This window comes from Meles meles, chromosome 3 (assembly GCF_922984935.1).
Source record: "Meles meles chromosome 3, mMelMel3.1 paternal haplotype, whole genome shotgun sequence".
In the NCBI taxonomy this organism is placed as follows: domain Eukaryota; kingdom Metazoa; phylum Chordata; class Mammalia; order Carnivora; family Mustelidae; genus Meles; species Meles meles.
This window is the reverse complement of record NC_060068.1, coordinates 76,461,091-76,486,901: the sequence shown is the minus strand read 5'-3', so window position 1 is coordinate 76,486,901 and position 25,811 is coordinate 76,461,091. Positions and strand designations below refer to the sequence as shown.

Here is a 25,811-nt window from a genome sequence, read left to right as displayed (position 1 = left end):
TACAGAAGGAGAAGCAGACTCCCCACTGAGCAGGGAGCCTGATGTGCAGCTCAATTCCAGAACCCAGGGATCATTACCTGAGCAGAAAGCAGACACTTAACCAACTGAGCTACTCAGGAGCCCCAGGATTTTTATTTTTATTTTTTTTTATTTTTAAAGAATTTATTTTTAAGTAATTTTTACACCCAGCATGAAGCTCCAACTTAAAATCCTGAGATCAAGAGCCATACGCTGTACCAACTGAGCCAGCCAGGTGCCCCAAAAACAGGATCTTTAAAAGATCATCTTCTTACCCATATTCATGCAGCATTAACCACAATAACCAAGACATGGAAACAACCTGTGTCTGTAAATGAATGAATGGACAAAGAAGATATGATACATATACAATGGAATAGTATTCAACCATCAGAAAGGACATTCCACAGTTTGCAAAAACATGAATGGACCTTGGAGACATTATGCTAAGTGAAGTCAGACAGAGAAAAACAAATACTGTATGATCTCACATGTAGAATAAAAAAAAAATTAAAAAACAAAAACAAAAATAAAATAAACTCAGAGATACTGAGAACAAATTGGTAGTTATCAGAGGCAGAGGGTTGGGGTGGCCTAAATGGGTGAAGATGGTTGAAAGACATAAATTCCAGTTATAAGATGAATAAGTTATAGACACCTGATATACAACACAGTGACTACCGTTAATAATACTGTATTATGTACTTGAAGGTTACTAAGGGTGAAGATCTTAAACACTCTCACAAAATGGTAATTATGTAAAGTGATACAGGTATTAGGACATTATGGTGGTGGTCATTTTGCAATGTGTAAGTATATAAAATCAACATTGGATACCTTAAACTTACATAATAGTATATGTCAGTGAAATAAAATAAAGCTGAGGGAGAAAACTATATTAATAAGCCTTGGATAACAATATCTATAAAAATAATTATAAATAAATATTTACCAAGGACCAACTACGTGCAAACTGACTAAGGACTCAGTAGTAAATGAGATAGATATTGTCTCTCTACATTCGTGGAGTTTAGAGTCTACTAATCATTAATTAATTTCACTTTGTCTTATAGGATAGAGAATTAGGCAAGGATCAGATCACTCAGGGTTCTATGTATTACAATTAAAAGTTTGAGTTTTATTCTAAATGTAGTGAGTCATCACATGACCAGATAGATGATCTTTTTTAACAGAAAGAGAAAGCACACGTGCATGTGCAGTAGGGAGGGGCAGAGGGAGAAGAAAGCTCCAAGCCCGGCCAGGAGCCCAAGGTAGGGCTCACCTTGAAGACGCTCAGATGGCAACCTGAGCCAAAATCAAGAGTCGGATGCTTAACCAACTAAGCCACCCAGACACCCTAAGACAGATGATTTAAATGCACCAAGTATAGAGGCACCTAGGTGGCACAGTTGGTTAAGCATCCAACCAACTCTTAGCTTCTGCTCAGGTCAGGATTCCAGCCAGGGGCCTGAGATGAAGCCCTGCAACACACTCCACTCCCAGTCTGCTAGAGACTCCTCTCTCTTTGCCTCTTCCCCACCCCATCCCCCACACTCTCTCTCTCTATTTCTTTCTCTAAAATTGTTTCTCTAAAATAAGTCTTAAAAAAATTATTTTGTGGAATTAATACTGATTAATTTGACTGAGAGATCCCATCCCAAACAAAAGCAGCAGCAACAGTGGTACACAGCAATGATTTTCAAAGTTTTGTTAAATGGAGTAGCATTTTGCTTTTTTAAGAAAACATTTCTAATACCTCATTATAGTAATGGAGCCACTTGAAGATGGAATGATTCCTTCAGTTCTTTTGGGGAGAGAGTATGAAAACATGACTATAGAATTAAGAACACTGGCCTAGAAAGCAGAAGATTCCAGTCCTAGTCCTGCCTATGACTTCACAGCAAAGTAATCTTGTGCAAGCCATTTGAAGTTTTCAGTCTCAACTTCTCCTTTACCAAAATGGAGATAAATCTGACATGCTTACCCCACGTAAGAGTAGTGTGGATCAAAAGTGATAATGTTGACAGGGGAGAGTTGTCACCAACTAGACTGTCAACTAGAAACCACATATTTTCTTGCTTTCAAAATAAATTCTCTGTGCTTGACTGATGTCCAAGTCACACTGAAATATCAAGGCCTCTAAGCATGAATTAACTTTTGCAAAGGGCCAAGCCGATTTAGAAACTGGTAGGTGTGGGGGAACCAGACTGACTCAGTCAGAGAAGGATGCCCATCTTGATCTCGGGGTTGTGAGTTCAAGCCCTATGTTGGGTGTAGAGATCACTTAATAAAAATCTTTAATAATAAAACAAAAAAGGTAAAGAAATTGGTAGGTGTGGCATTAATTGGAAACCATACACTTAATCCTATTACTTTTGAGATCCTATGCAATGGTATAACCAATTGCAAAGAATACTAAACTTGGTGCTTAATGGAAAATGATGTTTATCTTTTAATTACTTAGTGACTTAAAAAAAAGTCAATGAGTTAAGAGTAAATGATATATTCTCCTAGATTTCTCAATGCTTTCAACATATTAAATGTATTTACGTCTTATAAGTCACTGAATTCAATTATATTTGTCCTTAAATAGTTCATCTGAACTAGTCTAGCTTTAAATACCCTAGATTCATTTTATTTTTTAAGATTTTTATTTATTTATGTGATAAAGAGACAAATAGAGTACATGAGCAGGGGAAAAGATCAGAGGGAGAAAGACAAGTGGGCCCCACGCTAAGCCACCTAGGGGCTCCATCTCACAACCCTGAGATCATGACCTAAGCCAAAATCAAGAGTCTCACAATTAACTGACAGAACCACTCAGGTGCCCCTGGATTCTCTCATTTAAAATAAATGAAATAAATAAATAAATAAATAACTTGAAGATAGGATTCTTAAGCAGTTAGACAACGTAAAATAATAAATCTCCAATGCAGTAGTTAGAGATAGAGATGTGTGTGTATGTATACAGAAAGTTGGATAAACCTGGATAAGCTTCCTATAAGGCTAGAGCTTGTAGAAATAGGAACTAAAGAAAAGAATTAATGAATGAGTGAACAAATGAATGAGTGAATGTGAAGTAAACAGCAGGAAGGCCTGACATGGACCAAAGATAATACTGTACCATGAACCAAGGAGTATTATTAACTTGACGCTCCATATTTACATGGTCAAAATAGATAGATAGTTATAAAGATAGATAAACACACCAAATCTCAAAAATTTTTTAAATATCTAATTCTAGGGGTGCCTGGGTGGCTGAGTCAGTTAAGCATCTGCCTTTGGCTCAAGCCATGATCCCAGGGTGCTGGGATCCAATCCTGCATTGGGTTCCCTGATCAGCGGGGAATCTACTTCTCCCTCTGCCTCTGCTGCTCCCCCTGCTTGTGTCCTCTCTCTCTGTCAAATGAATTAATTTTTAAAAAAATCTTTAAAGTATCTAATTCTAAATGATTGGCCCAATATTATCAATCTCTTTTTTTATTTTAAAAGATAAAATAAAGGGTAATTATTTTGGAAACTATAGATGCATAAAATAAATGTTGACAGACAAGGGAAAGACACCAAAGAAGACAGGCTTTTTCCAGCGATTGGGTATTTTTTAATTGAAAAAGATGCTATATTTCTATCCTTTTATATGAAAAAACATCAAAAATTAACTTGGCATCACCAAAATATGCAATTCTTGTCAAATATACACTTTTCATTGTATTCTAAAAGAAATGCTTTACCTTTACTACTGAAAAACAGCTACAGAATTATTGTACTTAAATTTTACATAGTCAAAAACATATGTAACTCTCAGTCTGCAAGCTTCCTTGAGTTTTAGCTCTATTGAAAAGTACACTTCTCATTCAGAGTGACAAACTGAAATACACTTATTCCCTGTATCATAATTCTGATTTATATCTTATCTTTTCACTTTGTATCATCGACTAGATTTTTTAAAGAAATACAATCTTCTGACAGTAAAGAAAAAAAACTAGATTTTTTTATAGTTCAGTCCAAAACTGAGTAGAAACTCAGTTTTCTCTTAAGCAGTAAAATTTCAGTAGTTTCATTTTGGATGACAAACTAAAATAATGAACACTGTATATCATGTTATTCTTCACTGAAAATTTACTTAATAAAAAGGAAATCACTTCTAAACAGAAGTTTTTATGTGGTTAAAAAAATAAGTAACATAAAATTTACCATCTTAACCATTTTTAAGTGTACCATTTATTAATATTAAGTATATTCACATTGTTGTGAAACATCTCCAGAACTTTTTCATTTAGTAAATTTGAAACTCTATACACATTAAAAAGCAAATGTTCAATGGAAAGAACAGCATTCAAATATAGATTCTATAAATACTGAAATGTATGACCTTAAATTTCTAAATGCTTATGCCACAGATTCAAATATGTTAATAGTTTATTAAGAAATTAACCCTTTAACATTAACTCCTTATCTCTTTTGATGATCACAGATTTAAAGAATAATGATTGATATTTTCATGGAGTAGAATTATTGCCTTTATCACAACTGTCCATGTGATTGCAAAGCCAAATGAATCTTTGGCAATATCCTATGGAAAAGTATCTTTACTTATGCCAAGTAAGGGAGAAAGATTTCCTGGCTGCCTTTATAAGCTTCTTTATTTGAATAGAGTTCAATTAATGTGATTTTTTTCAATTTCCAGCACATCTGCAAAAGAACCACTATCCAAGTTAGAATATATCCTTTTTCCTTCCCTTAAAAACAATGAACCCCTTATCTGGAGATTCCTTGGGAGGGATCATAACCAAAACTTTGCTTCTCTCCTCCCCACATTGGTTCTATGTAACTTGGGAAGGTGATAAGGTAAAACCCAAAATGGAATTTTCTTGTATTATAACATTAACTTAAATGGAAAATGAAAATTTCTATCTTCATTTCAATTATCATGTCACAAGGAAACTTTGCTGTTAACACTGCAATCCACTGGAACACTGGATTGCAAGGCTTTAAAACTGGCTTCAAAAGATGGTCTTTGATTTGACCTATGTCAAATCAAGGCTATCTCTGGTATCATCCACTTATGTGAATTAGAAATTCTTAGGGGCAATCCTTAAAAAGCTACATCAAAAGTAGAAAAACATACTCAATCAGAACTATAAAACAAATGTATTTCGAAACTAAAACATGCAAAAATCAATGATAAATAATGTTAAACTATCTGGCTCTTCCAATTTTTTTCTTAATTCTTGTTTGTCAGTTTCTAAATAATACCCCTTTTTCAAAATAAAGTGGTAATCCATGACCCACAGTATGGATAAATGCAACATAAATGTGTATTAAAAATTATTGGTCTTGGGGTGCCTGGGTGGCTCAGTGGGTTGAAGCCTCTGCCTTCGGCTCGGGTCATGTTGATCTCAGGATCCTGGGATCGAGCCCCGTGTCGGGCTCCCTGCTCGGTGGGGAGCCTGCTTCCCCATCTCTCTCTGCCTGCCTCTCTGCCTACTTGTGATCTCTGTCTGTCAAATAAATAAATAAAATCTTTTAAAAAATTATATTTATGGAACAAAGTTATAATTCACACTCTGGAATTCAACACAGGCAATAAATACTGATGCCAATGCACTCAGTAAACTTACTCTGTCTTGTAAATAATGTGTTTAATGTTTTTAAATAAAATACTTTTGCTTCTATATTTTCAACTTCCTATCAAAACACTACCAAGATTAAATGGAATCTCTCAAACTGAATTTTTTTAACTAATCTCTACATCATAACCTACCAGAAGAAACAACTTGCTTATTTTTCCTGTTTTGTTGCTTTTTGTAAGAACTTCCCTTTTTACAGGTACAATGAATTACATATGCAAATAAATAAAAGCAAAACAAGCAATCTGAATGGTGCTTTCTTATATGTGCTTTCTTATATAAAGCTTTGCAGTGCAGTTACTCTTAATGACTTGAAGAAACTTGAAGAAACTCTGAATTACCTGAAGAAACCTGGCTACAGGTAAAACTTAGTTTTATGCAGATGCTCCTATCACTAAAATAGAGTATCTTATGCCCTTTCTAGCAAACATTTAAAAAAAAAAAAGTCACCCTTCCTTCCCCCTAGTCAGCTATTTTAGTAGCCTGGTACATTACTAGTAAGTTACCTCTTCTCATTTTAGACATTAGGAAACAGCACATTCCAGAAATATTTAACTTCTGCCTTTAAAAAGGTTAAATGAATAATTCTCTCATCTCTGGAAGGAAAGAGGTCTTAGAAACTAATTCTAAATTTTAAGACCCTCCAATTTGGAGAATTTCAAAAGATTTAAATTTCAAAAATATCCTGATGAACTTGCTAATATTAGAGCTTTCTCTGTCAAGTAAAATAGTATGTCCAGAATCTCCCCAAAATAGGTAAAGATCTTAAAGCTTATTTTAATGTCAATCAACAAAGTAAAACACTATCAATCAGCAAGATAAAATACTATCACTCATCAACAGAAAAAAATACATATGAACACCCCAACAACCTCAGGATTCTGCTGACTGAAAATCACTTGGAAGTCACCCAGAGAAGAGAACTAGTCATATGGTAGTAAACACAGAGAGAATAGAGAGGGCTCCCATGACTTTCAGACATCAGAAAAAATGAGTCTCTTTTAGTCATAGTAAATTATGATTATAGGGATTCCCATCAATACATCAACAGATGGAAGAGAAGGTCAGGAACCCCTAATTCAGTCACATAATTCATTAAACCTAAAACTGAAGTATTCTCAGTGATAAACTATATTTCACGTAATATACCTATATTGGTATACCTAAAATGGACTATTTTATTTAAAATCAAAAAAGTTCAAGAGTTGTCCTTTATAGTCCTCCAGCTTTGCTGATGGATCTTACCTGTTTGGAAATCTAAGAAATTATTAACCCTAGATTTTACTGATTCCTATCCTCTTTCTACATAACTCACCTTGATCTAACCAAATGTCACAATTAGACAGCCTTTGCCAGCAGGAATGTAACTTAGGAAACTGAACCATCTCCCAAAACCTGTGACAGTGGCTATTTTTGTCAGAATATGGCCTTGAATACTAAATAGTATTACTTCAACTAGGTAAGTTTCTACAGATTTAAAAAGATACAAAACTATTCTCTGTTAACTACAGACCATTAGAAATGTGTACATTGCATTTAACACCTATTCATTTAGAGTAAATGGATAAAAGGATGATATTTTCTGATTAGAATTATACTTTATTTTTGGCTAAAGCTACTTAACTGAGTCTGTAAATAACATGGAAAGACAACATCCATCTGTAACTGTTTCTTTACCTTTTAATTTCTTCAACACACACAAAAAGATCAATCTTTAACTTGTGTATTATTTCCATATTAACAGAAAAAAATGTGCTAAAATAGACAACATAGCAAAGTATCTCAAAGCAATCTTTATTAAAAGCCTGATGAACCTAAAATAAGAGATTTAACTTCATTTTTGTTTAGTTTAATGCAATTATCTCCCTCCCTCAACTGTAATCTAAATGACAGCAGGCTACTATACAAAATAAGTAACTCTTACTCATTTTAAAGGACAAACAAAACACATAAGAAGTATATCCAAACATAAATTCTTATTATACACCATATAGACAGCAAACTAGCAAAGGTAAGTGGACTTATTACAAAGCCCCATGAATTTAAGTAATTTTTCTCTAGTTAATATGCATTTATGAAGAAAATATTTGAAGATGGTATGCTACACTCTTATTTTTTAAGATTTTATTTATTTATTTGAAAGAGAGAGAATGAGAGAGACAGCATTAGATGGGGTAGGGTCAGAGGGAGAAGCAGACTCCCCGCTGAGCAGGGAGCCCAATATGGGACTCAATCCCAGGACTCCAGGGTCATGACCTGAGCTGAAGGCAGTTGCTTAACCAACTGAGCCACCCAGGCACCCGGGCAAGCTACACTCTTATGCCAGGACCATCATTGCCTCTCCAATCAATAACTGGTTATTTTATAATTCATATCAAGACCATTGCCCTTACTAGAAGTTTTTTCAAATAAATGCCATTTTATTCAGGTTCCCACCAGAAAAACCAAATTGACCTGCATATGCTCTTCATTGTTGATTTTACATGAACGTAAGCATGCTAAAATAATGATCAAATTAAAGTACTTAAGCATTTTGCTTAGAACAGCAATTGTAAACTTTAGTTTACTCATCTCATGCTAGATGTTCCAGATTTTATTAAATACATATTGACAACACTTATTGTATCTTTTAACCACACAGTAAAAAACCCCACCTTAATACTGTCAGTTACATCTCAAAGTTCTAATAAAATAGTAAATGAGACTTATGTAAAAGGCAATTATGCTAGTTATGATATATTACATAGGACTTATTCAAACTTATACTTAAATTTTTTTTAATTCAAATATACTTTTAAGTAATTAAGTAATAATTAATATGGAATTAGTATTTACAAATAATCCACAACATATTTTGCAAGGGTCCCTGTTGACAGTGCAAAAGTGTTACAAATTTTATTACAAACTGTTAAACAAAAATGGAACATCAATAATATGCCATACTTTCTATCATTTCTATATGTCCATTTTCTTTCCTCTGAGCCTAAGCTTATCTTGTTACAAATAGCAGAATGAGTTTTAAATCCATCCATGCTTTATTATACCTGGGTAAAATGGAATTGACATTTTTTAATATCTCAGATGACTTATTTCCTGTTTTCACAATGGTAGAGAGTAAACTCTGTTCATGTCACTTTCCCGTTTACAAACCTTACAGTGGGGGCACACAGTGGCTCAGTTAGTTGACCATTTGACTCTTGGTTTCAGCCCAGGTCATGATCTCAGAGTTGTGAGATCCCCGGGATCAGGCTCCACGCCCAGTGGGGAGTCTCCTTGGGACTCTCTCTTCGTCTCTGTCCCTTCCCCTATTTGCACTCCTTCTCTCTAAAATAAATAAATAAACCTTTAAAAAACAAACAAACCTTACAGTGAGCCCCAAATAGCCTCAGGATGACTTCAGAATTGTTAGCCTAGCGTTGGGAAACTAGCCTTGGCTTTTCTCTGTTGCTTCTACCACGTCTCTAAAATTACGCCTCCCCCGAAACACACACACTGACACACACCCCTAAAGTACTACTGAAACTTTGTTTCCAGGAAACCTCTTTACAGGATAACAGAACCAACCAGTGTTCCTGAACTAACACCTCTATGTACATAAAATTACCAAAGTAAATATCTAGATCCTCTTCTATTTAGTCTTCTTTCTGCTTCCTTTCTCAAGTGAGGCTGTCCACATTTGATGTCTCCACCTTCTTGCCTTATATTCAATTCCTCAAAATACTGCATGTTAACTTAGGTCCACTCCACTGAAACTGTTCTCCGTAAGTTCACAGAGGACCTCTTATTCTAAAAATATAAGCCTTCATAGGCCTTCATTTGCAAAAATTCCCTGCCTTGCCTTCTGTGACAGTCATCAATCCTTGTGAGTTTCCCTCATATCTCTCTAGTGTTCCTTTTCAGTCTCAATCTCAAATTTCTCTTCCACTTGGCCCTTAAATATTACCTAAAGTTCCATCTTTGGTCTCTTCACACTTCATTCCCATCTCATGGCTTCAAGTGCTCCATCTCTAGGTCTGAATGGCCTTTCAAACTGAACTTATTATCTTCCTCCTTACATCTCCTATCTGTTCTTCCTCCTGTAGTTCCTCCAAGGCTCATACTGAAATTTCTATCCATAATTACAGCCATCTTAAAAATCCTAATGTTTTCACATTTAAGCCACCAAGTCCTATGTATTCTAAATCCTAAGACATCTACTGGACTGAGAGTAAGGTAGAAATGACATATTATTACCACAGCTTACCTATTACAATAGTTTCTTAACATTGCTGTCTCCTTTACCCCACCCTCTGTGTGACTTCCAGAAGGATTCTTCTAAAATGCACCTCAGATGTCACTTTTCTGTTTAAAAGTGTTTCTCTCTCAGGTCAAGCTGTCATTCAAGCTATCATTCTTGAAAGAGTTCCTGTTTAACTTGCCAGACATATCTGGCAACACATCCTCTACCTAACCTACAGCACATCCAATCATACCAACTTTCTTATAGTCCACCAAACACAGCATTCTCCTTAGTACTTTCCTGTTTCTGAACATGTTTCTCTCTCTCCCTAGAACACTCTTTACTTTCTGCTCCCCTCCAACCCAAATTTGGCTAATGCTTATGTCTTGTTTAATAAACATCCTCTTAGAAATATCTTCTGGAGGCGCCTGGATGGCTCAGTAGGTTAAGCGTCTGCCTTCAGCTCAGGTCATTATCCCAGGTCCTGGGATCGAGGCTCGCATTGAGCTCCCTGCTTAGCAGGGAGCCTACTACTCCCTCTCCCGACACTCCCCCTGTTTGTGCTCTCTATCAAATAAATAAAATCTTAAAAAAGAGAGAGAGAGAGAGAGAAATATCTCCTGGAGGGCACCTGGATGGCTCAGTAGGTTAAGCGTCTGCCTTCAGCTCAGGTCATGATCCCAGGGTCCTGGTATGGAGCCCCCACATCTGCTTTTCCCTCTCCCTCTGCCCCTCCTCCCTGCTTGTGCGCTCTCTCTCTCTCTCTCTCTCTCTCTCTCTGTGTCAAATAAATAAATGAAATCTTTTTTAAAAAGAAAAGAAATATCTCCTGGAAATAGCATAGCCCTCTGCTAGATTCATGCCCTTTTGCAGAACTCCCATGTACCTTCTATTCCCATTATAGTGCTTGTTACTCAGTAAGGTAATTACTGATAGTGAGTTCCCTCATGTGCTCACTTCAGCTGCACATATACTTAAAAAAAAAAAAAAAAAAAGGACCTATAGTAAGTCCCCAGTGGATAGTGAACTCCTGGTGGGCAGAGAGTGCATTGTTATTCAGATCTTACTAAAGAGGACTCAATGCAGTCTAACAGAGAGAGAAAGAGATGGTTAACACTTTTTAAATGAACAAAGGAAGGGGGAGAGAGCAGAAAGCTGAAGGACTATTACCCCCACCTCTTAAAATGTATACAAATTTATACTATCACTAAATAGTTACGTGGGTTTTAAAAAGTTTCATTTTCAAAGGTCATTCTATACAAAATAAAAAACAAAAACAGGAATAACTGTTTCAAATGTATAAAAAATTAAAACTTGAACACTGTCCTGGATATTCTTCATTGGTCCTGTTGGATATACTCTCTACCCTTTCTGCCCTGCTGTGACCTGGGAGGCTGATCTCTAAACGGGGTATTATCTCCTCTCCCTTGCCCTCTGGCTCCCACTTAGGATCTACGGAAAGGAGGCATCAGTTGATCAGAGGGCAGGAAAAGAGGGAAAATCTCTTTGCCAGGCCTCCAGCCTCTGTTTACAATGGGTTTGACGGTGGCTGTGGTTGTCTTGGTAAAGTCAGAGAACAGGTGAGTAGCCTTTCGGCAATGACCATAGCACTCACCAGATTCTGGTAACTTCTCTGTCCCTGTTCCCCTTCGGAACTAAGGGAGTTAGGGTGGGGGGTGGTAACTCTTTCCTTGTTGCTAATTCCTGGGTGTCCCTCTATCCCTAGTTAGTTTTAACCTTAAACTCTTCCTCTCTCCAGTTTTCCTTTTGAAGGAGCTATCCTGCTGGGGATCTGACTAATACAAACACAGCAACATTTGGCATCTAGCAGCATTTTTGCCAGGGCTTGCTATGAGTTCTCTTGCTAATGTTATACCCATCTTACAGAAAAGCATCAGTATCCTTTAATGTTTAGTAAAAACTTGCCTACACCCAAACCTTTTTGGGCCTGAATTTATAAATCCAACTCACTTACATAATTTACCCAGTACCATTCAAATTCAAATAAACTAGTAAGTCATTTCCTCAAATGAATTCCTACCTGAAAACTATTCCTAGTATATACACAAACATATTTGTGTATGTGTGCTTGTAAATGTACTTGATAATAAGAAACTTCACTCAGATTTCTCCATTACAGTATTTCTAAATGAAAAAAACTGTATCAGTCTCTCAGTTTAATTCAGGGTTTAAAAAAATGCTTATTGAAACACCTTTAATGGCTTCCTAATAATTGCTATTGCTTAAATGCACTGACTAAATGTAATCATCACATAATTTTAATCCAATTATAAATGACAAATAGTTCATAATGCTGTAAAAAAATGAAACTAAGGAATTGTTTCTACTTTTTCTAATAGTACTATAGAAATGTACTGTAGTACTCGACTCAGTATGGTTGTACTATTGCTCCTGGAGCACATGGAACTTTCCAGATGCCCTAGTCCAAAAACAAACAGAAAACCAACAGGCCATATGCTGGTTGGAAGAGACTCGTAATTAGAGGAGAACGTTTTTTTTTTTTTTTTTGAGACATTACATATTTCTCATCTGTTTATTTCTGACTCTAAAGAAAGCAACTTAGGCCAGAGTACTTCACCTCTACATACAAAAAGAATGGAGAAACAGCTTTACCTGAAATTATAACCTGAGCTATCCTAACTGGCATCTTCCTCTCCAACAAGCATTACATTCAAGCTGTTAAATCTCATACCAGCTAAAGAATTTGGAGCTATTGTGGAACATTTTTGGTAGCTATATAATTCTGCCCACCTTCCGAGCAGCTATAAAATGCCTTCCTTAACCTTTTTCCTTTGCACCTCTCTTCTCTATTGCCTCCCACCCCAACTAAAAATGGTGGATACTTGCGACGAGAACAATCCAAGCATTCCCGTCCTACTCACCACCCTCACAACTCCCGTTATTTTTTCCCCATATCAAGCAATGAAACACTCAGGCAAAATGGTTAAGATGCGCAATGAAGTAAGAAACCTGAGTTTGAATCCAGACTATGCAACTTACTATATGGCCTTGGACAAAGTATATAACTTCAGTGAAACTCACTTTCCCCCTGTGTAAAATGAGGGTTATATCTACTTCATGAAGTTGCTGAAGGGATTACACAAGAAGAAAAGCCAGACATAAAAAGACAAACATTGCATGGTGCCATTCATACACGGTACTTAGAATAGTCAAATTCATGTGACAAAAACAGAGAATGATGGATGCCAGAGACTGGAGGGAAGAGAAAATAGGGAGTTATTTATTGGGTATAAAGTTTCAGTTTGGAGCAATAAAAATGTTCTAGAGATGGACAGTGGTGATGGTTGGATAACAATGTGAATGTACTGAATGTCATTAAATGTACACCTAAAAATGGTTAAAATGGTAAATTTTGTTATATATGTTATCATGATTTTAAAAAAAAACAAGGTAAGAATAATCTATCAGTAATCCATATCAAAGGACTTTTCCCTTCCTTATTAGAATGAGGTATATGGAAGGGAGAAAAAACCCCTTCCCTTTCCTTATTGTTATTCCAGCTCTGCAAATTGAAGCTAACTGGCAAAGGCATAGAGAAGAGTGTGTTGATCAAAGAGCCCAAACCTTCACAAATTAGAAATTCAAACTACCTAAATCCCAAACCAATTAACTTATGTAACAAAAACATAAAGATTTCAAACAAATATCAGGTTTTATTTATAATGTAGCATTTTTGGAGTTGTATTTGTGTAAGATTGAATAAGATTGTGTTTAAGTGGGGCGCCTAGGTGGCTCAGGTGGTTGAATGACCAACTCTTGATTTCGGCTGGGGTCATGATATCGGGGACCCGGGACAGAACCCCACATCTAGTTCTGCACCCAGTGGGCAGTCTGATGGAGGCTTCTCTCTCTCCCTCTGTCCCTCTCCCTGCTCAGGTGTTCTAAAATAAGCAAATCTTTAAAGGAGAAAAAAAAAGATTTTGTTTAACCGACACTACAACAGTATTTTTCATTTAACCAAAGTATTGACATAAACTTTAAACTATTATGTAATCCATGATTCTCTGCTGAATCAAATCCATACATAAGCCTTCATGAAATATATATGAACCTCTCATTTTATTTACTTATTTTTTAGACAAGTAGAATGGGGGTGGGAAGGAGAAAGAATCTTAAGCAGGCTCCATGACTCTCATTTTAAAAGAGGCAGCTATGGAATAATGAAAGAAACACTGACCTTAGCACCAAAAAAAATCTAAATACAGCTCAATTCTGCCACATATTAACTCTATTACCTACCTAGGTAAGTCAATTTCTACCTATAAATCTCAATAGCCAATGACAATTACCACCTATCTCCCAAAATTATTGTGAGATTTAAATAATACAAGGTACATTAAAATACCTTGAAACTATAAAGTATAATTCTGTTTATATTATTAAATTTTTTGAAATACAACGAAAAGGAAATTATTCTATCCAAAATTCATATTAAAAATATATATGTGGGGAGCCTGGATGGCTCAGTCAGTTAAGTGATGGACTCTTGATTTCAGCTCAGGTCATGATCTCAGGGTCCTGGGATCAAGCCCCGAATGGGGCTCCCTGCTCAGTGGGAGCCTGCTTTTTCCTCTGTCTGCTTCTCCCTCTGCCTGCCACTCCCCCTGCTTGTGCTCAGAAGTGTGTGTGCTCTCTCCCTCGCTGTCAAATAAATAAAAATCTTAAAAAAAAAAATAAAAAATAGAAATAAAAACATATATATTTAAAAATACACACACATTTCTGAGTAATACAACTAGGTAATCTCCTACAGTCCTAAAATTCACAAAATGACCATTAACGACTCTCTTATAGAAAACTCTTCTTTAGAAAATACATAATAATCCTGGTACCAAATATGAGAATATTGAGGAGAAAATAAACTAGATGTAGTGACATTGTGTTTCAATATATTTATAAGCTCTTTATAAATTAAATCCTTAACTCATTTATTCCACAGATATCTAATCAGAATTCTAAGCACTGTGCTAACCAGTGAGAATACATTTGAAAAGATGACACTATGGTTCTTGTCCTCAGGGAGATTCTAATCTAGATAAAACACTAAACAGAACATTACACAAATAATTCATTAATTTATAATGGATGTGAAAAGGAAAAGGAGAGGTTGCAATGAGTACACAGATTAAGGAGGGTCTAACCAACCTGGGAAATTTACAAGAAATAATTATACCAGTTGTACCATCCTTTGTCAATACAATAGGTTTTAAGGGTTCAACAGATCTTAGCTATTTCTATCAATGTTATTATAAAAGCCATATGCTCCACTGTCATTATTAGAACAAGTACATCCCTGGGGTTCAGGAAATAAGACAGTCAATCTTATTACCTAGGAAACCCCAGGTAAACTAGACCCACTGCTCAATTTCTCAGTAAAAATACAAAACAAAACAAACCAACAAACAAACAAAAAACAGGCTCCAGGGAACATAGGTTCTTACCCCAATTTGACTCATACTTTATATATCCTTGAGTAATTATGCTCATGCTTACAGGTTTCCTCAATTATAGTGGAGAACTGTCTGAAATGCTCTAACCCCGAGTATTTTCATGACTTATTCTTTAAATATTACTCAGGATTCTGCTTAAATGTCTCCTTTCCAAGAACCTTTCCCTGACCAACCAGTCTAACGTAGCCTCCCAGTCATTCTCTATATCACTACTCCACTATAATTTTTTAGCACTTAAGACTATCTGAAATTGCCGACTGTATTTATTTACTTTGTTATGTTTTTCCTTCAGCTTGAAAGTAAGTCCCATGAAAGGAGGGGACTTGCTGTACTCTCTCTGTATCTTTACAATATATCTTCCTTACCAAAGATCTCCAGTCTTGCTTAGGCAGCTCAGGTACAAGGGAGCAAGGTTTCCAAATCCAGAGGATGAAGATGACTGACTTAGGCCAATTATAGTAATCCCATTACCTTTGCCAGTAATTGGTTTAGGGTAGGGAATTTTACAATTCTCTTCAATAAGGCATAAGAAGATAACTGCTAAGCAACCTCAAGAAGAGGTATTCCTCCCTGATTAATGAGACCCAAAAAGGAAAAGCCTTGTCTTTCCTTCTGCCTTTGACTTGGTCATATGAGGCAGTGATACTGGGAAAGTGGTATGTTGATAAGAGGGAAACCATGAGGACTGGCAAAGAAACTGAGCCTGGACCCTGATATTCTTGAGTCACTCAATCAACTCTGAAACTACCTCTTCCAGACATCCTGTTATGTGAGATTTATTTTTAAATTCTGATCAATTAAACTATTTTCTATCTTTTGTCTTAATACCTGCCGCCAAAAGCACGATAAACTCTTAAGTCTCTGTTTCTCCTACTAACATTAACAGAAAATAGCACCTAACAGTTTAGTGAATTCTTAAAAGGATTAAATGGGACAATGCAAGTAATGGGTCAAATACAAACAAAATATTTAAGTGATAGCATTGCTGTTTTGTTAATATTAAAGAATAAACTTTCTATGACACAACTCCACAAGCTCTTTATGAAATACTTAGGATTTTCTTATTTTTCAGAAAACATTTATTTTAATCCTATTAAATGTAATCATTTTAATAGAGTAATTCATTTACCTAGCTTTCTTCTATCAGTAAAGTAGCGGTATTTCTTTCTCAAGTTTGAAGTAGGTAAATAAAAGGAAAATCAAGCCAAATATCAGATCACTAAAGAAAAATAACCATATCAATTTCAGGCAAGAGCCTATTCTTGGCATCAACTCCTCTCTTAGCTTACACATACAGAGCCACATGTAAATTTTCATCTACTATTCTTACCTTCACAAGCATTTCATCAGTATTTTAATATGGCTTAGATTATATTATGAATAATTCAACTATATTAGTTATTAAAACTATACTATGGGGCACCTGGGTGGTTCAGTCGTTAACCATCTGCCTTTGGCTCTGGTCATGTTCTCAGGGTCCTGAGATCTAGCCCCACATCAGGCTCCCTGCTCAACTGAGTCTTCCTCTCCCACTCTCCCTGCTTGCCTTCCCTCTCTCATTGTCTCTCTCTCTCTCTCTGTCAAATAAATAAATAAAATATTTTTTAAAAAATAAGTAAAACTATACCATACCTACAATTACAAAAAAAAATCTTTCAAAATAGGGGGAAAAATAGCGTTACACTTCAGTCTCTACAATTTTTTCTGTGAACTATTTGTATGATATGCCATGAAGTAAAATTAATGCAGAAGATCAAAAATAGGAGATAGCAGGGTCATCAGTTCAAGCTTACTCTAGCTGAATTGTGATTTGAAATGTTACAGTGGTTCATTACTGCTGGAAAGATGTTTAGGTGATGAAATAAAATAATCAAAGTTCCTAAAATAAAATGTCAGAGTAGTTTCATCATTACTAAAAAGTGTAACACCTACTTAAGTCTCTCTTTTGAAGACGAACAAGAAATGAATATTAATTCTTCCATTGCACTGAGCTGTCCAGGCTCTTTTGAGTCCAGATAAATTTTTAGTTCTGTCAATATTACAATAACTTTATTAGCTCCACTTTTCAAAAATCTTTATTAACCTACTCTGACAAAAACTACCAGTTACCCATTATGACCAAACATAAATTCGGACAGGGCTAGCTAGGGGGCTATTAAAAGTCACCTGGAAAAACTCTGTTATTCCCTGGGTGGACCATCTCCATCTCCATCTCTTTTTCAATTTCCTCACACAGTGAGTAAGAAATATACAGTTTGGGAAGGTAAGAAAAGCATCTATATTCCTCTAGTATTACTGAAAACAAGTAGAACATAAATTTTGGTGGACCACTTTTCAGATCATTTTTCGTGGAATACATGGTTTTGGTATAATAGTCAAATAATTCACAGTCTTAGTCATATTAAGTTATATACATATGTTAACAAAACCTTACATAAATAGATGCTAAATAGGTAAAATACATACAAAATCAGATAAGCAAAGTTTAAAATCTATATATAAGCACTTAATTTTTTAGCACTTATTTTTTATTCTAAACTCTCTTCAGATATTAACAAATATATCTTATTCTATTACTCCATTGCTATTTTAAGTCCTTCCCCAAGGAAACAGTAAGTTATTAATAAAATTAATATTTTAGCATATTTACAGAGAGGCTCACATATTACAAATCAACAATACATCACCAGCATGCAAATGTTTCATATCATTCCCAAACCAATGTCAAAGCAATAATGTAGACACAACAGTAGAGGATATCTCCATGTATTCCAAAATAAAATTATAATTATCTTCAATATGTATTTTTAAGTTATATAGTTTAAGAAGTACTATCATGTTTTCTAAATCCAGTACATTAAACCTCAGTCCTATGCTCCAAAATGTAACAGTTGTGATCTCTATAGAAAAAGATTCTAAATTCAAAATTTTTTTCCCAAATTTTACTTTTAACTCTAAACTGTAAGGTTGAAGTGTTAATAAACTGCAATGTATGTATTATTTCAACCCCTGCCCACAGTCTATGTTTTAACTGTAAAACAAAATTATTCTATTTCCTAGTAATAATTGAAGATGTGAGATACATTTAGTTTTCATCCTAATTTGGTTTTATATGGCAAACTGCCTCTAAAGCGTGGGAATAAACCTTTCATTCTTTTCTTTCACAGCACTGAAAAAACACATTACAATACTAAAACTATTTCTAAGAAAAAAAAAATCTCTGGATAAACAATACTAAAATTTAACTCTCAACATCTTACATATTTTTTTCTCTAGGTTTGTTCCTTCAAAAAAGTTGGTTTTTAGATTCTTCTACAATAATGGAAAAGAAATCAATCAATAGAAAAACTCACACAACTAAGATGACATGTTAGATACAAGTTATTTAGTATTTTGGAGTAAACATCCTAGGGATTGGGAAGGGCAGAGTCAATTTAATACAGAAAATATCATTCCCAAAAAAGTATTCCTTCACTAGTTTTAGAAATCTTGATTTAACTATTAAATGCCCATCAGACAAATTTCTGAAGAGATACGCATTACTTCACTTGTCTTAACTTTATTTCCTTCAGAAAGGAAGGAAGGAAGAAAAAGAAGTTTACAGTTTTTTTAGGGGAGTGACAATAATAAAAAGGTGGGGGAATAAGGTGATGCTGGCAGATATTAATCCCTACAATCTCTCTATTACATGGCATAGTATTTAAATTGTACATTAGACCTAGCCACTTAAAAATGAACATATGGTATTTGTTTCTTGGTATATCCAACTAAAAGATTCGTAACTGAAAAACCAGTTACTTTTCAGAGCCCCAGGTTAGATGCACAGTTTGATTTCTGTGGTTTTTCACAAGTTTACTTAATATGATGTCACTGTTTAGTATGCGTACTTTATGTTTAACTTTGCTTTAAAGAAGATTCATCTTTCTGTGCTATGACATAATTTTAAAAGAGGCAGTTAGTTTAATAAGAGTACTATCACCACTCATGTATTTACAGGTGCCAGTTAGTCTTTCTGTGGCAATGTGGGGCACAATATGGCTTAAAGTTAAGCAATGTTTCTTAGAATAATTGTTCACAGCTACCATGACTATCTAATTTCAAAATTTAAGCAGTCAAACAAAATTCCTGGAAGGAAAAATTGGAAGAAACAAGCATTCTCCATTATTTTAGGCTTCCAACTTCCACTCCTAAAATTTCTATGCCTTGCCCACACAACACACAAATCGGCAGTCTGTCAAAATGGTACATCAAGGGTTAAGAATTCATATGTGATCAAATGTTTAAAGTCTGTTTTATCTAATTATGTAATACCATTCCCTAAAACTATAGCATCCTACCCTAGATCAGGAAGGCAATCTGGTATACCGAAAAAATATATCTTTCAGCTTTAACCACAGGTTTTAAAGGTAGAGTAATCTTTACTGGAAACCCTGCTCATAATGTGTTCCTGGGCAAATTACTTAACTAGTCTGAGTTTTAGTTTTCTTATCTCTTTAACAGAGAAAAAAAAATTACTATGTTGCAGAATCACTGGGAAAATTAAAGAAAAACACACGATGCCGGAACACAGGGTCTGGCATGTAGAATGACAAATAATAATTACTGTTTTGTTGTCATTGGCTATTTTTTAAATACAACGAAGCTAGAGAATGTGGAACTCAAATTTTCAAATTCCTTATTTTGGAGGTAATTGAAAAAAAAAAAAAACTTTTTCCACCCTGAAAAAAAAAATCCCTTTGAGTCTAACATCTTCATTTATTCAACAGTATTTATTTGGTGCTTTCAACATTTGAAGGCACTATCCTTAAGGTTAGGGATACCTCAGAGAAGAAATTAGAAATAACAGTCCTTGCCCTCAAAAAACTTACATTTTAGAGGAAGCTAGACATTAAACAAGCAATTACACAGTTACTTAATTACAATTGTGATCAGTGTCACAAAGAAAATTTGCTAAAGGGGGAGATGACCTATAAGGATCAGAATTTAAATTTCTATGCAAAGATACCACCTCCCACCAAGGGTTTTCAATCACTTGCTCTGTAATTTAAAGAATCCAACTCTTTGTATAGACTCGATCCTCTGGTCTTTAAAACAGCAAAACAGGGGTGGCTGTATGGCTCAGTTGAGTGTCCAACACCTCATTTCAGTTCAGGTCATGATCTGAGGGTCTTCAGAGAGCCCAGCACTGCGCTCTGTGCTGGGTGTGAAGCCTACTTAAAGTTCTCTCTCTATCTCCCTCTCCCTATGTTCCTCCTCTCCCTACCATCTCTCTTAAAAAAAAAAAATAGAACAACAAAATTAGCAATTAACTTGACTTGGGACATTTTTATGCTCAGAACTGTACACTAAAACTTTAGCTACTATATAAAACCTACAAATTAATTTCAAATATTCCATACAGTAAGCTATTAATGAAAGAGAAAGCAAAGATAATAATATAGGTAAGCACTTGTCAGCTCTCCACCATGAACTCATTAGAAGACACATTTCCTGGTAGAGTATAAAAAGCCAGTATTTTCATATGCATGCCATTATTCATAACTCATTTTTTCAGAAAGTTTTTATTAAAATAAAATAAATATGTACATATTTATTACTGAAAAAGAAGTTACTTCTGTGATTTTTAAGATCAGAACAATTCTAACTTTCTTACTAAAGGAGAATTCTTTTTTGCTCAGGTACCTTTTAAAATATGAAACCTTAATTTTTTTTTTTTTTTAATCTGGTAACATCCACTTTAAGGACAACTTCAAGATCCCTATCTTCAGAAGGTAGCACACTGTTGTAGAATAGTGCCATTAAACTCCCAAGTGAATAATAAAGGGGAAACCTGAGAGGTCAAATCAACTCTCCCATCAAAATGAAGCTAAGTTTATTCTATAAAATAGAATCTACCTCAAACAACATTCACCCAGAAATTAATGCAACAATTAATCCAGAACAATGACTGTCAATTCCCCAAAAGTGGCCTCTTCATCTATATTTAGTTCATAAGGCAAACTAGTCCAGGATTCCTGCTGCCAATTATAATGAATGGAAGAAATATATTTGAATCAAATAGCACCATCTAGCAGAACCTTCACCGCTTTACTTTCAACAGTAGATATTACTTGGCATTCAGTTTGGTAGACTGGACAGCAAAAGTGGCAATTATCTGTTTTCGTGACAGAATCACAAAATTAGGCTAGAAAGAACCAGAGACACATCACACTCTCATTATTATCTAAGATAATTTAAAAAAAAATTTTTTTAGGAAGTTATCAGGATACAGAGTAGAGTCAACATTCCTGGGAGTCTAACTAAAATCCAAAATTACTTTGATTTTCAAATTCAACCATCCCCAAATGCCTCAACACATTTCAATCCCTTCACGCTCAGTAATATGAAATCCCAATACTCTGTAATCATTAACACATCTTGTTTTTAATCTTATCAGGTATATTACAACCAAATGATTAATGCACATAAATTGGGCTGTTATTTCAAAACTTCAGTTCTAGTAACTTCTGTTTCTTAACCAGGCTATATTACTGTCTTTTGTATATTTCACGGCACATCAACTAGTTCCTAAATGTAGCTCCTCAGAAAATACCTCTGGAAACAAACAAAACAAAACCAGCATCTCTCCTAAATTTTTTGTTTGTTTTGCTCCATCAAGGCCTGCCACCCCTAAATCTTATGGGAATGGTGTGTTGCTGCCAAAACGAAGATTAGGAAATGTCCCCATCCCTAGGGCACAAGAAACTTTCAGACTACTAACTGCCCGAAGGAGGGAAAGTCGGTCGTCTGAGTATTTGGTTTTTATTTACACGCCGCTATTTCCAAGCGCAAGGTAACCAAAGTAGCTCTTCAGAGATGCTCTCGGACTTTTCCCCAGCGTGAACCCCCTCGGAAAGGCAGAGCGCGTTCAGTGACAAGGATAAGCCTCCCCCTCAAAGTGGAGGTGGTTACTGGGAATCACCGATCTGCTGCACAGAAAATAGGGGTTCTTCCTCAGTGGTCACAGTCACTATTGCTCTCATTTTTAGTAACAACCAAATCACCGTTACAAGTACGTAAGAATAGCAGCAAACCACCCTGCTTCGCAGTGTGCCGTGACAGCAGCATCCCGGGCCGGGAAGGGCTCTTTTCTCACCTGCCTCCTCCGGGCTCCCGCCAGAGTTAACACCTGTATCTCCCCACCTCAACGTTTCTCGCCTTCCGGCAAATCCCTTTTCGAACCACTGCTCCCAGCGCACCCCAGACAACCTTCCTCCCCCCTCCGGCCGCTGCGGCTCACACAACTCCCAGCCCGCTCGCCCCGCGACCACCGCCCAGCGGGAGCCGCCCGGCCCGCCGCCCGGGCAGCCGCGGCCCCCCGACGTTGGGGAGGCGGTAAGTCTGCAAAAAAAAAGTTCTCCAGCCGCCAGCGCGGAGTTGGGTCTGTCCGGGAGGCAGAAACACCAGCCCGCTCCAGCAGATCCCACTTCTCGCCAGCACACTCTTCCTCTCCGGGAACTCGGTCCTTCTTAGACTCCCAAACTTCAGCGGCGCCACTACCCGCGCCGACCACCCCTGATCTGCCAGGCGCTGGGCAGCACGGAAGCTGCGTCTCTTCACCCGCTGAAGAAAGCCCCGACGCCCACCCGGCCCACGCCCGCACACGCCCTCCGCGCCCCGCGCGCGTCTCCGCGCCCCGCGGGGCCCCGCTCGGCCGCTCAGCGCCCGGCTTCCGCCCGCCGCGCGCCCGGCACTGCCGCCCTCACCTCGCCGGGCGATCCTGGCCCCAAGCCCCGGCGCCAGAGCCCCGGGCCGCGGCGCCCCTCTCCCTGCCTGCTCCCGACCTCAGCCCGCCCCTCCAAGCACCCACAGTCTCACCGCGAGCCCTCCTCCACGCAGCTGCCCCCCTCCGCCCTCCCCGCGACCCTCGGCAGCGCTCCGGGTCCCCGCAGCCCCGGACCCCAGCTCTAAAGTTACTTTGTGAGGAGGTGAAACCGCGGGTTATTTCCCCCAATCACCCAAACAAGTTTCCATCCTCGGCACCAGCACCGCCACCGCCCCCCAGCACACCCGCTCCCTCCCGCAGGCAGCCCCCCAAGGCCGCCCGCCCCGCGCGAGCACCTCCTGGGAAATAGCCGCTCCCCGCACCGCACGCCCCCACCTCGTGTACCCCTCCCCCTGCCAGCCCACCCCCGGCTCTCCCCAGGCGGAGAGTGTCTGGGTCTGTGTGTCTCCGAGAGAGTGTGCGAGTGCGTGCGTGTGTGTGCGCGCGTGTGAAGGCGGAGGTGGGTGAGAAGCGGAGACACTTACTTCTCCCGGGCCTGGCTGTCGGACGGGACGGCGCTGCTGTTACTCTTGCCTTTGCCGTACATGCTTGTGCCGAGAGCAGCTCCCACTGTCACGCACCTGTCAACCCATCACAGCCTCCCCGGGAACAGCCCCGTCCCCATGGCGACCCACGCAGCCACCCCCACTATTGGCCGCCCCACGCCAAAGCTCCACCCCCTTCGCCCAGGCAACGCGCGAGACTGACAGGCCTCCCCCTCCCTCCGGCCTTCCGAAGCGTGCGGTGGCTGCTACAGTCTAAGCGGCAGTCTCCTCCCTCCCGGGTTCCCTCCCTCCTTCCCTCTCCGTTCTCCTCCCTCCTCCCGCTCTCTTTCCCCCCTCCCCCCTCCGAACCCCGGCGCAAGGGGGGAATTAGAAACTGCTCTAGAAGGATTTTAAACAACTGGCTGTTCTCTCCGCCGCCGCCCCTCCCCCCGCGCCGCCCGCGCTCGGCTCCTCACTGGAGAGAAGGCGCCGGGAGGAGGGGAAAGTGCGGCCTGGAGTCCCTGGTAGGAGCCGGCGGAGCTGGAGCTGTGGCGGCCCCAGACTTCGGGGCGCCCGCGGAGTACACAGACAGACTTACGGCCCCAGCCTTCTCCCGAGCCCCCACCGGCCCCCTCTCCGGCTCCTCTCCTGTCTGTGACCCCGCGCCAGTACCCTGAATTGATCTCTGCCGCCTCAGCCTACTCCCTGGGTGTCGCCCCCACCTCGCGCCCCCCCCCCACCGCCCTTCTCCCAGAGGGATGGCTGGCGAGGGACACACGCGCTGTTCCCTCGACCTTCTGTCTGAGCGACCCCGAGCGACTCGCCTTTCCTCCAGGGGAGGGACTGGGCGCCGCTGGAGTGGCGTCGCCTCGCCCCTAGGGCCGCGCCCTGCTTCCCCGGGGAACACCCTGCCTCAGACCTGCCTCCCCTCTTTAGAGGTGAGCCTCCTCCCAAAGATGGCCGGGGAATCCTGGGGCCTCACTGGCCCCCGTATGCCTGGAGCCCCGTGGCACAGCACGCAACAGCTCCCTTGCCTGAAATGCCGCAGAAAAGGGCTCCAGGCATCCCCACCTGGCCTGGTTTTCCAGTCTTGGTCGCCGATGTCTACTCTTCCTGACCTTTAAAGTGGAAAGGGCCACATAGCCTTTAAAGACATCCCCGTCCTCCAGAGTAGGCCCCAACCCTCCTCCAAGGTGTGCAAAGATGTGCCAGAGCTGAAAGGCTGCCTAAGAATATTTCTGGATCAAAGCCCCTAATCCCATTTCAGTAAATGTGCAGAAAGTTTCTGAAACACAATCTGGCTCCCGATAGAACTCCATCCTTTATCTTGTGGAGATCCTTAGATGCAAAATCAGACAGAGTGCAAATGGGGTTAGAAAGAAGACATGGGCATCAAATTGGGAGTGACAGAGGAAGAGGGTTGCAGGTGGGGGTCAGACTGGGGGAAACATCAGGAAAGGATGAATAGACATGGAACAGCTATAGGAGGGGAGAGAAAATAGGATTTAAATTGGGAAAGCCACCTTTCTATTTTCACACAGAGCTTTAAGCTTTTAGTAGTAGGACCCTAAAAATGCAGATGGAGCTACAGAGATAAATGGAATGGAAAGAAATGGGTTTATATGGCCATTGACAGCAAACGACAGAAGTGAAACATCAACAGAAGATTAAGGAAGGGCAGTCAGTAGGAAAGACAGACTGAGAAAAGGGTTTGGCAACCAAACAAAAATCGAAAACTGGGAAAAAATGAAGAAGGACCTGCTATTCTAGTGTTAGAGAATAATTTTTTAATTGTAAACGGAAAGTGTAAAAAGAAAAGAATAAAATAAATAGGATTAAATGAAGAAAACAGAATATGAAAGCAAAAGAAGATGGCAAAAACAAGAGGACTGACATTATGATAGAAAGATTTAAGAAAAATAAAAGTGCTTTTATTAAAAGGACAAAAATTTATCCCATAGAAGTGAGGATGAAGAAAATGGGGGGGGGGGAATCACATAGGCTTAAACTGATTAGTTTCCAAGAGAAGTAATTTGCCATTTCTAATTCAAAATCCCTCTTTCTGTTTACAATGAACTGTAGAGATTTGGTGGTGGATACAAGGCATTCATGGACTCAGGAGAAGCAGGAGTGATGCTTAGCAAGTAAGTCTCTCTTTTGATG

At 38.5% G+C, this 25,811-nt stretch overlaps 1 protein-coding gene across 4 annotated transcripts in view; it reads right to left on the bottom strand.

Annotated features, from left to right (window-relative positions):
- Positions 1 to 23,794, bottom strand: part of SSBP2 (single stranded DNA binding protein 2) — a 305,659-nt gene extending 281,865 nt beyond the window's left edge. For all 4 annotated transcript variants that reach the window (XM_046000543.1, XM_046000544.1, XM_046000541.1 and 1 more), the window contains exon 1: positions 23,649 to 23,794. In XM_046000543.1, coding sequence (XP_045856499.1) covers positions 23,649 to 23,710 — 62 coding nt within the window. In that variant the 5' untranslated portion in view covers positions 23,711 to 23,794. The remainder of the gene's footprint in view (positions 1 to 23,648) is intronic.
- Positions 23,795 to 25,811: the final 2,017 nt, after the last annotated feature.